At 40.2% G+C, this 15,837-nt stretch overlaps 1 protein-coding gene across 1 annotated transcript in view; it reads right to left on the bottom strand.

Annotated features, from left to right (window-relative positions):
- The window catches only part of LOC128644408 (complement C4-B), a gene marked incomplete at its 3' end in the record, with an annotated part of 166,648 nt that overhangs the window by 128,309 nt on the left and 22,502 nt on the right, over nt 1-15,837 (bottom strand). The window contains exon 3 of the mRNA XM_053697032.1: nt 3,968-4,151. Coding sequence (XP_053553007.1) covers nt 3,968-4,151 — 184 coding nt within the window. The remainder of the gene's footprint in view (nt 1-3,967; nt 4,152-15,837) is intronic.

The following is a 15,837-nucleotide window of genomic DNA, read 5'->3' as shown; positions in this document are numbered from 1 at the left end:
CCTTATTCTGACGAAAGGAACGAAAATGGTTAGAAGCCTTAGATTTACCCTTTGGTTTTTTATCCTGAGGCAGAAAAACTCCTTTTCCCCCAGCGATAGTTGAAATAATAGAATCCAACTGAGAACCAAATAAATTATTACCTTGGAAAGAAAGAGATAGTAATCTAGATTTAGATGTCAATTCAGCATTCCAAGATTTAAGCCACAAAGCTCTTCTAGCTAATACAGCTAAAGACATGGATCTAACATCAATTTTGATAATATCAAAAATGGCATCACAAATAAAATGATTAGCATGCTGCAGTAAGCGAATAATGCTAGATATGTCAGAATCCAATTCATGTTGCGCTAAATTCTCCAACCAGAAAGTTGATGCAGCCGCAAAATCAGCCAAAGAAATAGCAGGTCTGAGAAGATGACCTGAATATAAATAGGCCTTTCTTAGATAGGATTCAAGCTTCCTATCTAAAGAATCCTTAAAGGAAGTACTATCTTCCATAGGAATAGTGGTACGTTTAGCAAGAGTAGAAATAGCCCCATCAACTTTGGGGATTTTTTCCCAAAACTCTATAGATTTTGCTGGTAAAGGATACAATTTTTTAAACCTTGAAGAAGGAATAAAAGAAGTACCTGGCTTATTCCATTCCTTAGAAATCATATCAGAAATAGCCTCAGGAATAGGAAATGCCCTGGAGAAACCACAGGAGGTTTAAAAACAGCATTTAAATGTTTATTAGACTGAACGTCTTACCTCAATATCCAAAGTAATTAACACTTCTTTTAATAAAGAACGCATATACTCTATTTTAAATAAATAAGTAGATTTGTCAGTGTGAATGTCTGAGGAAGGATCTTCTGAATCAGATAGATCCTCATCAGAAGAGGATAAATTATTATGTTGTTGGTCATTTGAAATTTCATCAGCTAAATGAGAAGTTTTAAAAGACCTTTTATGTTTAGTAGAAGGTGGAAATGCAGACAAAACCTTCAGAATAGAATCAGAAACAAATTCTTTAAAATTTACAGGTATATCATGCACATTAGAAGTTGAAGGAACTGCAACTGGCAATGCACTATTACTGATGGAAACACTATCTGCATGTAAAAGTTTATCATGACAACTATTACAAATGACATTCGGTGGAATAATTTCTACAATTTTACAACAAATACACTAAGCTTTGGTAGAACCAATGTCAGGCAACAATGTTCCAGCAGAAACTTCTGAGACAGGATCAGATTGGGACATCTTGCACAATGTAAGAGAAAAAAACAACATATAAAGCAAAATTATCTATTTCCTTATACTGTATGATAGTTTCAGGAATGGGAAAAAATGCAATAGCATAGGCCTCTGATAGAGAAAAAAAGCAAGAGGCAAACATACAAGGGGTATTGAAATAATGAAAAAGTTTGGCGCCAAGTATGACACACAATGTAACGTAAACTTTTTTGGCGTCAAAAATAACCAGAAATGGCACACTCGCGTCACTGATGACGCCGCTGTGTGAAAAGTCTCGGCATCACGTATGACGCCGGAAATTATGAAGTTGCGTCATAAACGTATTTTTTCGTGCCAAAAATATTTTTGCGCAAAGAATGACGCAATAAAGTTTAGCATTTGACACACCCGCGGGCCTTATACCCGCAATTGCAAAAAGTAGTCAATTTGAAAAAAGACTAAACCCCAGGTTAGAAATACATTTCTTAAAATGTTTATATTCCCAAATATGAAACTGACAGTCTGCAGAAGGAAATACATGAACCTGACTCATGGCAAATAAAAGTACAATACATATATTTAGAACGTTATATAAATGCATAAAGTGTCAAACCATAGCTGAGAGTGTCTTAAGTAATGAAAACATACTTACCAAAAGACACCCATCCAGATATAGCAGATAGCCAAACCAGTACTAAAACAGTTATTAGAAGAGGTAATGGTAAATTGAGAGTATATCGTCGATCTGAAAAGGGAGGTAGGAGATGAATCTCTACGACCAATAACAGAGAACCTATGAAATAGATCCCTGTTAGGTAAATCATCGTATTCAATAAGTGATACTCCCTTCACGTCCCTCTGACATTCGCTGTACTCTGAGAGGAATCGGGCTTCAACAATGCTGAGAAGCGCATATCAACGTAGAAATCTTAGCACAAACTTACTTCACCACCTCCATAGGAGGCAAAGTTTTTAAAACTGAATTGTGGGTGTGGAGAGGGGTGTATTTATAGGCATTTTGAGGTTTGGGAAACTTTGCCCCTCCTGGTAGGAATGTATATCCCATACGTCACTAGCTCATGGACTCTTGCAAATTACATGAAAGAAATACATATGTCAGGGCTGTTAAAAGAAATGTTTTGAATAATGTTCCATTATAAGAACCCTGACATATGTATTTTTCATGTGTGTCCCGCTTTAAAGCGACAATATGGCCACCCTAAATCTAATGTCTTCTGATTTTGAGCTATCCATCCCTGATTGATGCTTCACTCTCCCTTAGAGTTCTATCCAGTAAGTCTGTTCCCATCATTATAATCTTCATATTAAGGTGATGCCAATGACTTAATGGTCTTGCTTAGCCATTTTATTAATTATAATGAAAAACCCTTTGATAGAGAATAGGATTTCTATGTTTAAACAACACTCTGTAGCTTGTGGAAAATACTATGAGCTAGATTACTAGTGGAGCGGTATTTAGAGCTCAAGCGCAAATACCACTGAAAATAAAATAAACGCGTGTGGGTTAGCGCGCATATTACAAGTTGAAAGAAATCCGACATGCGCAAGCTTCAGAAGGACACATCGTTAACTTCCTCTCCCCATAGAATTCAATGGAGCACAATTAAAAACAAAAAAAACCTAAAACTTCACTCATGCGCTAACCCAACAGCGTTTGACCAAGTGTGCTCAACCCAACATGAGTTATCAAATATTTTACATTCCAATGTTCTTCAGATAGAAGAAATTTTTTCTTTTTAATTTTAAATATATATTTCCATATATATCTGAGGATTTTTTTGGAAATATATATATATATACAGTATATAATAACAAAGAAGATAAATGTGAAGAACATTGGAATATAAAAAATTTACAGTAAATACATAGTAAAACACGTTATTAAATATTAAAATTGAATAAAAATTATTTTTCATGTTTTAAGGTATTTGAGTGGAAAGGGCTCCAACGTGTATATGCATGTGTATATATGTATATGTGTGTATATATGATTTTATATACATATATAAATGCATAAGTACATATGTATATATATATACATACACATAAATATATTATAGCTCTTTCCATTCAAACACCTTGTCATATACCTTATACTTTTTAACTCTTATAACTTTTCTTTATTAATATTTATATGACATTTTTTATCAGATAGTTTATATCTAAATGTAACTTATTATTTTAATGTTTTTATGTTGTGTTTGGTGCAACCTTTTTTTTTAGGCCTAACCCTTCACGCAAAGAGGCCTATTTAACAAATGTCTGTCGGACCTGATCCGACAGTGTGGATCAGGTCTGACAGACATCGCTGAATGCAGAGAGCAATACGCTCTCCGTATTCAGCATTGCACCAGCAGCTCTTGTAAGCTGCTGGTGCAACACAGCCCTCTGCAGACTCGTGGCCAATCGGCTGCCAGCAGGGGGGGTGTCAATCAACCCGATCGTACTCAATCGGGTTGAATTCCGGCGATTCCTGTCCGCCTCATCAGAGCAGAAATTGTGTTTCTGGCGAGTCAGAAGAATCGCCAGAAACACGGGCCCTCAAGCTCCGTTCGGAGCTTGATAGGTAGCCCCTATGTCTTTTCTCCTGCATGTTAACTCTCAACTTGTCATATGAGAGCAAGTTCTGTTTCTTACAGAATGAGGTTGCCTTTCACCATCCAGATCTTTAGACAGACATATTGCACAGCAACAATGAATATGCCTAGGCTTTTACTCTCTCACCTTTTTCCTTTGGAGTGTATATACTCTTGTCCGTCTGTATAAACAGGTATCCCCTCTGGTATGACACAGGGATGGACACAGCTCGCTTTTTATCACCAAGAACACTGCTCTCTACTGCTAGTTGGACATATCTGTTGACTTTTGTAGTATCCAACTTACAGGTAGTTGCCTGAAGAAAAGTGATCTGAGAAAATAAAATGATAGAAGTAATTAGGAATACAAAATAACATACAGAGTGATAAGAAATATCAATGTCAATATACATGGAGCTTGTCATGAGATGCAGGCCATATGCAGGACACAGCAATGATGGTACAACTCTATTTTATTACAGAGCATAGCAATTCACATCTAGTCAGGTTGATAGTACTAAAACTCACTGCGACACAGACACCGGACCTAAGCCCCGCCCCCAAACTAGTGACATCACATCCTGCTCTCATCACATCTTCCCCTTTTTCAAAGGCAAAGCATACATTTGCATATAACAGATAACAAGGTACACCAACAGAGTATACAACAACATTATAAAAACAAATAGGTTAGAAAACATGAACAAATAAATTACATCCTGACTTGGACATCGGGGTAGACTACCCTAGTCCACAGTGACCATGGGATTATTCTGCCCATACTTCCAGTCACTGTTCTAGCTAAAGTCAGTCCCTATATCGGGCCGGAAGTTTCACCACTCTTCCGCTTGATGTAACTTTGCAAGAACTGTCCTCTGATACAGAAGATGGTGAATTAGAGTCTGCTGGAGGCAAAGATATATCCCCGTTGTGGTCTTGCTGAGGGGAAGGCACCTCTCTTAGAACAGGGGATCCCACCGGCGGTGGTACTGAGGAATCCAGTTCCAGACTCTCAGGTACAGACTGAAGATGTCTTCGGTTACGGCGTGTAACCGTCCCTCCCCCCGTAAGGACTGTATAAGACCTTGGTTCTGGAGAGTGGCCAACTACCGTAGCAGGCGTCTTCCATTTCTTCAAATCGTCCAGTTTAATTCTGACACTTTGGCCCGCCTTCAGTTCCTGTAAGGGCCTGACAGAATGTCTCCTGTCGTAGAAGAAACGATAACCCTTTTTGGCCTCTTCATCCCTCCTAAGGACTTCGTCCCGAGGAACAGGGCCAGGCGGCTTGAAGACACCCACTGAGGGTAAAGTGGTGCGAATCTGGGGTCCTAGCATCAGCTGTGCCGGGCTAAACCCGGTGGCTTGAATGGGCGTCGCCCTGTATGACAAGAGGGCTAGGTACGGCTCAGATTGCTTTAGAATGAATTTTGTTGTTTGAACTGCCCTTTCAGACATTCTGTTGGCCTGCGGATAATGTGGACTTGACGTGGAATGTACAAAATCATACTCCCTGCTGAAAGCACTGAACTCTGTAGAAGCGAACTGCATACCATTATCACTCACTAGCTCCATTGGAATGCCCAAGCGGGCGAACAAGCTCTTCAGGCGAATGATAACGGCCTGACTTGTGATATCATTCAGGGGTGCAATTTCCAAATACCTGGAATAGTAGTCGATCACAACAAGAAACTTTTTCCCGTGCAGTTCACACAAATCAGCAGCTATTTTCTGCCACGGCCCGCAGGCAGCGGAGTAGACATCAAGGGCTCCCTTCTCTGAGTAGGCCGGCGTTCCCGGCAAAAGGCACACTTAGACACATGATTTGCAATGTCGGAGCTGATCCCAGGCCACCACACAGCTGTAGCTGCCCTTTCTCTGCACTTTGTAATGCCTAAGTGGCCATCGTGAATCCTGTTTAACATCTCTTTCCTCATGCTGACAGGAATTACAATGCGGTCTTGGAACAGCACCAACCCCTCCAGCTCCGTGAGCTGCGACCTCTCTGGCTGGTAAGCACTTAAAGACATCCAGGCTGCCCGGCTCTCGGGCCAGCCTTCTTTTATGTACCTTATAACTTCTTGCAGATCTGTGTCCAAATATGTCTCTCTCTTTATCTCTTCCAGTTTCCTTGAAGAAATGGACTTAGAGGCCAGAACTGAATCAACATACACTTTCACATCCGATTCTGTGGAGGATTCTTCAGCAGCAGCCAGCGGGAGCCTGGATAGTGTATCTGCCACAACCAGTTGTTTCCCCGGCACATGCACTGCCTGAACATTGAACCTGAGCAGTCTCATTAAAAGTCTCTGGCATCTCAAGGGTGTTTTGTCAATGTCCTAAGAATTGATTAGAGGGACTAGCGGTTTGTGGTCAGTTTCCAGACTAAATTTCTCCAAACCCACTAGATAACGCTGAAAGCGCTCACAGGCCCAAACTGCAGCCAGGCACTCTTTCTCAATTTGAGCGTATTTTGACTCCGCAGCCGTCAGTGTGCGGGAACAGTAGGCGATGGGCTGTAGTTTGTTGTCATTCAGCTGTAGGAGTGCAGCCCCCAACCCATAACTGCTTGCATCGGCACTAACCACAGTCTTTTTTGAAGGGTCGTAGAACCCCAGCACTGGGGCAGACCCCAGCAGGGACTTGGCATGTAGAAAAGCTTTTTCTTGTGAAGGTCCCCAGACCCAGGCAACGTCTTTCTTAAGCAACTCTGTGACAGGGTGTAAAACTGTTGATAAATCTGGAAGAAACTTGCCCACATAATTTACAAGGCCCAATATCTGTCTCAGCTCATGTACATCAGAAGGGCTCTTCATCTGTGCAATAGCACAAATTTTCTCGGGGTCTGGCTTGATGCCATCCCCGTTGATGATATGCCCAAAGTAGCATAATTCAGTTTTCCTAAAATTACATTTTTCTTTATTCAGCTTCAGCCCAGACTCTTTGATAGCCTGTAGCACACAACTTAAACGCTGATCATGCTCCTCCACTGTAGACCCATACACTAGAATGTCGTCCATGATGACCGCTGTGCCCACGTGGTCACTCAGGAGAGAACTCATTTCCCTTTGAAAGATTTCAGGAGCGGAGGATATCCCAAAGGGGAGTCTGCAGAAGCAGAACCGACCTACCGATGTGATTAAGGTAGTCAGTTTGCGGCACTTTGGATCCAGAGGGATCTGCCAAAAGCCGCTAGAAGCGTCTAATGTGGAAAAGGACTTCGCCCGAACCAACTTCGGAGCTATATCTTCTAAAGTCGGTAGCACAAATCTCTCTCTCTTCACTGCCTCATTCAACCTTTTCAGGTCCACACAGATGCGCACCTTTCCATTTTTCTTTGCAACTGGAACAATGGGAGCACACCAATCAGTCGCTTCAACAACCTCTTCAATAACCCCCATAGACTTCATGTGCATAAGCTCTTTCTCCACTTGAGGCATGAGCGGGAACGGAATTCTATGAGGAGTAGAAATACTGTATGGGACTGCGTCACTTTTGAGCGCTATACGGCCAGGTTTGCAGTTCAGTAGGCCCAACTCGCCAAACATATCTTCGGAAATCTCATTCACTCTGGCCACGAGGCCCAAGTCACAGGCTGCTTTTCTGCTCAATAAACTATTAACACACTGGCCTCGGATCACATGCACCCACATGGTGAACTTCCTTTGCTTGTACTCACAACTGGCAAGAAATTTCCCCACACAATCAATGCGGCCACCAGGACTATGGACATTTGTAGTAACCTTCGCCAGCTGGGGCTGTCGAGGCAGTTTCATAAATTCAGCAAAAGACATTACAGTGATATCTGCTCCTGTGTCAATCTTAAAATCAACTTTGGCTCCCATTACAGTAAAAGTAACTTTCCAATCTTCCTCTGAGCTTGTCCGTTCCACAACAGACCCCACAAAAGACATTTCCTGACCCTCCTGGTCACTGTCCACCTGCATCTCCTTAATGTATTCAGTTTTACACACCACTTCAAAATGGCCTATTCTGTTGCATTTTCTACATCTTTTATCTCTGGCCGGGCATATAGCACTCTGATCATGAGCCTGGTAGCACCGTGTGCATCGGCCATGTTGCGCCCATCCACTTCTAGGCCTTTCCAGTACTTTAGATCTACCGCTCACACTGTGCCTTTCACTAGCAGTTTTCCTAGATTGTTGCACTTCATCCACAATACTCTCAGACCTCAGATCAGCACTCTGCTTTTTCACCAGTTTACTCTGGCGGGCCATCCTAATAGCACCATCTAATGTTAAATCAGGCTCTAACTGCAGCTTCAGGGAGACTTCAGCATCTGCAATTCCAATAACTATTCTGTCTCTGATTTGCTCTTCTTTAGCAACACCAAACTCACAGAATTCAGCTAATTCATACAGGCTGCGCAAAAATGACTCCACAGATTCTCCCACACGCTGATTACGTTTGTGAAAACAAGCTCTCTCATGAATCACATTTCTTTTGGGCACAAAGTGGGCACTGAGTTTATCCATAACTATATCAAAGTTAAATTCTTCCCCTTCTTGGAAAGTAAAAGCATTGAACACTGGCTCCACATCTTTCCCCATAGAGTATAAAAGAGAATTAACTTGTACTTCACCACTCTCCTTGTTCAGTTTGGATGCAATCCTGAAGCGCTGAAACCGCTGACGCCATGGACCAAGCTGCAGGCTGAGAGAAGTCAAAAGGCTCAGGTGGGGTAAACTTTGACATTGCAATCGATCAGGAACAGAAGCGTAGTCCAGAACTTCTGACACCATGTCATGAGATGCAGGACATATGCAGGACACAGCAATGATGGTACAACTCTATTTTATTGCAGAGCATAACAATACACATCTAGTCAGGTTGATTGTACTAAACTAACTGCGACACAGACACCGGACCTAAGCCCCGCCCCCAAACTAGTGACATCACATCACATCACATCCAGTCCAAGATATGTAGATGAAATGACCACTGTAGAGACAATGAGAATAAGACAATGAAATACATAGACATTCAAGGATACTAGGCCTTCTCTAGTAATAGGAATTTAAAGTGGTGTCAAATTTTAATATTATGTAGTATGGAGGTTTGGTTAATACTGTATACATTACAAGTTTGTTTAAGGGACACGAAACCCAATTTTTTAAACAATTTGCAAATTGACTTGTATTATCCAGTTTGTTTCATTCGCTTTGTATCCTTTGTTAAAGGAGCAGCACTTCAATACTGAGAGTTAACTGAACACATTGGATGAGCTAATGTCAGGAACCATATTTGTGAAGCCACCAATATGCATGGGCGTGGTGATGACGTCAGCAGCCGGAGACCCGGAAGTGAAGACTGTAGAAAGGAAACTTAGGTAACTAGATGCAGGAGTTACATATTCACCCCCCTCGATCTCAACTTCCTTAAGAAACACCCAAAACCCACTATCTGAAACATAATTACCTGTTATTTCAAATAGTTTGTGTCTTGGGTATGTAATGTTTAAACACACTTAAAAAAAAATAAACACTTCAACATATTTACACTTATAATAGACCATCAAAAAGGCTTAGAGACCCCCATGACCTCTTGATATAAAGCCCATAAATCCCTCTTTAAACCAAAGCCCTTATATAAGTTTTAATTGCCAGTTAATCACTGTAGTAATTTGATCACTTTGCGTTAATAAATATGCTTTAATTTGAGTAGAGGCTCATGGGAGCTCCTATGAGCACAACAAAGTGATATAAATATACTCAAAGGCCCTAATTTATAGGAGGGGCACCCCTTGTTCTTTTGAATATAAAGTTTGTAAAAAAAAACTTAAGTAAACATTTATATATATATATATATATATATATATATATATAAAAATCAACTTTAAGTAAATCCGTCCTCCTCAGGTCAACCACCCGGATGTTCTGTGTAGAAAATATAACTTCACCAAAAGACAGAAACAAACCAGGATTTTTTCAAACGTGGAGTCAAAATGTATTGACGTTTCGGGGAGTAAACCTCCCCTTCCTCAGAACAACATAGATAATAATACTAATAAGCGCACTCTCATCAGCAGGAATCCTAAGAATCAGGGTGCAGAAGTAGTCAAATATTCATCCAAAAAAATCTCACTCTCTGGATTTAAGCACAGCAAAGGTTTATTCGGGATGTTCTTGGAAGAAGAAGAGGTTGCGCTTGGAAGAAGACTTCACTGCCTGGAACAGGACCTTCTCCACCAAACTTCAGGAACCGTGATTACCAACCTGGGGGTTAGATTTAGGATTTTTTTAAGGTTTTTTGGGCGGGATTTGTTTTATTTAGATTAGGGATGGGCAGAAAAAGAGCTAAATGCCCTTTTAAGGGCAATGCCCAAACAAATGCCCTTTTCAGGGCAATGGGTAGTTTAGGTTTTTTAGTGTTAGGGTATATTATTTGGGGGGTTTTTTACTGTTAGGGGGGGCTTTGTGTATTTTCTTGAAAAAGAGCTGATCATCTTGGGGCAATGCCCTGCAAAAAGCCCTTTTAAGGGCTACTGGTAGTTTATTCTTAGAGTAGGGATGTTTTTATTTTGGGGGGGTCTTTTTTATTTTCATAGGGATTAGGTTTAATTTTGATAAATTTGGACATTTGATTTTTTTATTTTCTGTAATGTTATTTTTTTATTTTTTTTGTAAACTTATTTTTTTTGTTTTTGTAACTTTAGAATGTATTAGTTTAGGTAATATGGGTTTATTTAATGGGGTGTTAGGTTAGGGGTTGTTAGGTTAGGGGGTGTTAGGTTAGGGGGTGTTAGGTTAGGGGGTGTTAGGTTAGGGGGTGTTAAGTTAGTGTACTGTACTTAGTTATTTAAATAGTTATTTGCGTTGTGGGTTTTGGCGGTTTAAAGGGTTAATAAGTTAAATTGGTTGATTGTGATGTAGCAGTTTTGCGGTTTAGGGGTTAATAGGGTAAACAAAATACTTTTAGCCAGATTACGATTTTTGCGTTAGGAGCTATGCAGTATGTATGTATTGGGTACTTGTAAAGCGCGGCTAATCACCCGTAAGGGTCTCAAGGCGCTGCTCATTTTATTGACCTCGGAAGGATGAAAGGCTGAGTGGACCTCGCCGGGGAATGAACCTGTAACCCTTGGGTTACTACAGAGCTCAGCCACAGTGCCTTAGCATGCTGAGCTATCTGTCTGGCTTGCTGAGCTATCTGTCCGGCTATGCGGTGCTAACGAGCAGTTTTTTCTCACCGCTCACTTACCTGCAGTGCTGGTATTACGGGTTTTTACAAACCCGGCGTTAAAAGGCAAGAAGTAAGCGTAGAGCAAAATTGTGCTCCATACCGCACTTAAGTCAGCGTTGAGCTGGTTGTACGTGCTTGTGCACGATTTCCCCATAGGAATCAACGGGGAGACCTAGCTGAGAAAAAGTCTAACACCTGCAAAAAAGCAGCGTAAAACTCAGTAACACAGCCCCATTGATTCCTATCGGGAAATAAAACTTATGTTTACACCTAACACCCTAACATGAACCCCGAGTCTACATACCCCTAATCTTACACTTATTAACCCCTAATCATCCACCCCCGACATCGCCGACACCTGCATTATATTTTTTAACCCCTAATCTACCGGTCCGGACATTGCTGCCACCTACATTATATTTATTAACCCCTAATCTCCCTCTCCCAATGTCGCCGCAACCTAACTACATTTATTAACCCCTAATCTGCTGCCCCCAACGTCGCCACCACCTACCTACATTTATTAACCCCTTATCTGCCGCCCACAACATCGCCGCCACTATAATAAACATATTAACCCCTAAACCGCCGCACTCCCGCCTTGCAAACATTAGTTAAATATTATTAACCCCTAATCTGCCGTCCCTAACATCCCCGCCACCTACCTACATTTATTAACCCCTAATCTGCCGCCCCCAACGTCGCCGCCACTATACTAAATGTATTAAACCCTAAACCTAAGACTAACCCTAACCCTAACACCCACTAACTTAAATATAATTTAAATAAATCTAAATAAAATTACTATCAATACCTAAATAATTCCTATTTAAAACTAAATACTTACCTATAAAATAAACCCTAAGATAGCTACAATATAACTAATAGTTACATTGTAGCTAGCTTAGGTTTTATTTTTATTTTACAGGCAAGTTTGTATTTATTTTAACTAGGTAGAATAGTTACTAAATAGTTATCCAATCAGCCAATAGGATTGAGCTCACATTCTATTGGCTGTTCCAATCAGCCAATAGAATGCCAGCTCAATCCTATTGGCTGATTGCATCAGCCAATAGGGTTTTTTCTACCTTAATTCCGATTTCTGATAGAATTCTATTAGCCAATCGGAATCTAAGGGACGCCATCTTGGATGACGTCATTTAAAGGAACCGTCATTCAGTAAGAAGACTCCGGATGAAAAGGATGCTCCGCGTCGGATGTCTTGAAGATGGACCCGCTCCGCGTCGGATGGATAAAAATAGAAGATGCCGTCTGGATGAAGACTTTTGCCCGTCTGGAGGACCACTTCGCCCGGCTTGGATGAAGACTTCTCCTGGCTTCATTGAGGACTTCGGCCCAGGTGGATGAAGACTTCTGCCGCTTCCTTGAGGATGGATGTCAAGTCTTCAGAACAGTAAGTCGATCTTCAGGGGGTTAGTGTTAGGTTTTTTTAAGGGTGTATTGGGTGGGTTTTATTTTTAGGTTAGGGCTTTGGGCCGCAAAAGAGCTAACTGCCCTTTTTATGGCAATGCCCATCCAAATGCCCTTTCAGGGCAATGGGGAGCTTAGTTTTTTTTAGATAGTATTTTATTTGGGGGGTTGGTTGTATGGGTGGTGGGTTTTACTGTTGGGGGTTGTTTGTATTTTTTTTACAGGTAAAAGAGCTGATTGCTTTGGGGCAATGCCCCGCAAAATGCCCTTTTAAGGGCTATTGATAGTTTAGTTTAGGCTAGGTTTTTTTTTATTTTGGCGGGCTTTTTTTATTTTGATAGGGCTATTAGATTAGGTGTAATTAGTTTAAATATCTGTAATTTGTTTTTTATTTTCTGTAATTTATTTATTTAATTGTTTTTAATTTAGTAAATGTATTTAATTGTAGTGTAGTTTTAGGTGTTACTGTAACTTAGGTTAGTTTTTATTTTACAGGTAAATTTGTATTTATTTTAGCTAGGTTGTTATTAAATACTTAATAACTATTTAATAACTTTTCTACCTAGTTAAAATAAATGCAAACTTGCCTGTAAAATAAAAATAAACCCTAAGCTAGCTACAATGTAACTATTAGTTATATTGTAGTTAGCTTAGGGTTTATTTTATAGGTAAGTATTTTGTTTTAAATAGGAATAATGTAGTTAATGATAGTAATTTTATTTAGATTTGTTTAAATTATATTTAAGTTAGGGGGTGTTAGGGTTAGGGTTAGACTTAGGTTTAGGGGTTAATAAATTTAATATAGTGGCGGCAGATTAGGAGTTAATAAGTATAATGTAGGTGACGGCGATGTTAGGGGCGGCAGATTAGGGGTTAATAATATTTAACTAGTGTTTGTGAGGCGGGAGTGCGGTGGTTTAGGGGTTAATATGTTTATTATAGTGGCGGTGATGTCCGGAGCGGCAGATTAGGGGTTAAAAATGTTATTTTAGTATTTGCGATGCGGGAGGGCCTCGGTTTAGGGCTTAATAGGTAGTTTATGGGTGTTAGTGTACTTTTTAGCACTTTAGTTAAGAGTTTTATGCTACGGCGTTGTAACATAAAACCCATAACTACTGACTTTAGAATGCGTTACGAATCTTGCAGGTAGAAGGTGTACCGCTCACTTTTTGGCCTCCCAGGACAGACTCGTAATACCGGCGCTATGGAAGTCCCATAGAAAAAAGACTTTACGAAGTTTACGTAAGTCGTTTTGCGGTAAGGCCAAAGAAGTGTGCGGTGCCCCTAAACCTGCAAGACTCGTAATAGCAGCGGTAGTGAAAAAGCAGCGTTAGGACCTGTTAACGCTGCTTTTTCAGCTTACCGCAAAACTCGTAATCTAGCCGATAGTTTCTACATCTGTATCTTAAAAAATAATTAGACTGCCCTCTGGGCAGGCTTATCGACTAGTAAAGAGATAATTCTCATGAAGAAAATTGTCTTTTTAAAAGTCTTTGAGGGACCTCGCAGTACTGATGAGACGTATTAGATCATCTTGCCACAGCGGAGAGATTTAGATCATCGTAGATATGGGCGAATATTTCAAAACATTCAAAATGTAAAACAAATTTCGATACATTTGTTCGTTCAGATCTAATTTCGAAAGTTCAAATAACATTCTAACATTCTTTTTTCAAATGTTTGTTTTTGAACTTTAAAGAACATTTAAAAATATTTGTTTGAATATTCAATGTATTTTACAACAGTTTTGAAAATATTTACTAATATTCGATTTCAAATTCTTATCATGCAAATTGAATTTCTCTTGTAAGATGTATCGAGTCCACGGATTCATCCTTACTTGTGGGATATTCTCCTTCCCTACAGGAAGTGGCAGAGAGAGCACCCACAGCAGAGCTGTCTATATAGCTCCCCCCTTAACTCCACCCCCCAGTCATTCTCTCTGCCTGCTTAACTGCTAGGAAGGGCAAAGAGCTATGTGGTGACTAAAATGTAGTTTTTTACTTCTCAAGCAAGAGTTTATTATTTTAAATGGTATCGGTGTGTACTATTTACTCTCTGGCAGAAAAGGGATGAAGATTTCTGCAAGAAGGATGATGATCTTAGCACTTTGTAACTAAGATCCACTGCTGTTCTCACAAGGCCTGAAGAGTATAGGAAAACTTCAGTTGGGAGAACGGTTTGCAGGCTAAGCTGCATATGAGGTATGTTCAGTCAATATTTTTCTAGACAGACTGTGTTAAATCTAGAAAAGGCTGACAATATCCCCATGAGGGAAGGGTAAGCTGTATTCAGATACTTTAATAGGAATTTCAGCTTGCTTGAAGGGCTCATTAGTTACTGGTGACACTCTTAGGAAAAAACGTTTTTTTTTTTTTTATTTATAACGTTTTTTGAAGGGACTAAAGGGGTCATTGTGGCTTGGTTTTGAGTTTTGTAACTCACATGGTTAATTAAGAGACACTCTGGTGTTTCTCTGGTAGGCCTCAAAAAATCGAGTGAGGTGGGAGGGGCCTATTTTCCTCAGTTGCGCAGTTTCCTTTCCCCTGAGACATATCACTGCTTCTCCTGTCGTTTCTGCTGTGTTTGAGGGTTGTTAAAGAAGTTTTTCCCCCCACAAATCGTTCTGAAGGGCAGGTAGGAGCCACAGCAGAGCGATGTCATGGTGCTGAAAGTCTTTTTTACTGGGGTTAACGTTTTTTCAATCCGTTTTTGCCATTTAAGGGTTAATTGTTTATTTGCATAGCTGTGCAAAGTTACTAAGCCTTTATATTGCTACTGTAAAAATTTTGTTGTTTACTGCTTTTTTTACACTGTTTTGCAGAACTGGTGCAGCTTTTTTTCTCTTAAAGGCACAGTACCATTTTATTTCTAAATGTTTTTTACTTTGATTACAGTGTTTTCCAAGCTTGCTTGTTACATTACTAGCCTGTTTAACATGTCTGACACCAAGGAAAATCCTTGTTTAATATGTTTGGAAGCCATTGTGGAACCCCCTCTTAGAATGTGTCCCAATTGTACTGATATGTCTATAAACTATAAAGAACATATATTAGCACTTAAAAATAGAGCAATAGATGATTCTCAGTCAGAAGTAAATGAGGGTTCGCCATCTAGCTCTCCCCAAGTGTCACAACCAGTAACGCCCGCACAAGTGACGCCAGGTACCTCTAGTGCGTCAAATTCTTTTACTTTACAAGACATGGCCATAGTTATGAATACAACCCTCACAGAGGTTTTATCTAAACTGCCTGGTTTACAAGGAAAGCGGGACAGCTCTGGGTTTAGGAAAAATGCTGAGCCATCTGACCCTTTAGTAGCCGTATCTGATATGCCCTCACAATGCTCTGAAGTAGGGGTGAGGGATTTGTTATCTGAGGGAGAAAT

This window comes from Bombina bombina, unplaced genomic scaffold, assembly GCF_027579735.1.
Source record: "Bombina bombina isolate aBomBom1 unplaced genomic scaffold, aBomBom1.pri scaffold_745, whole genome shotgun sequence".
Lineage (NCBI taxonomy): Eukaryota > Metazoa > Chordata > Amphibia > Anura > Bombinatoridae > Bombina > Bombina bombina.
Note: the sequence above shows the minus strand (reverse complement) of the source record. Positions and strands in the feature narration are given on the sequence as shown.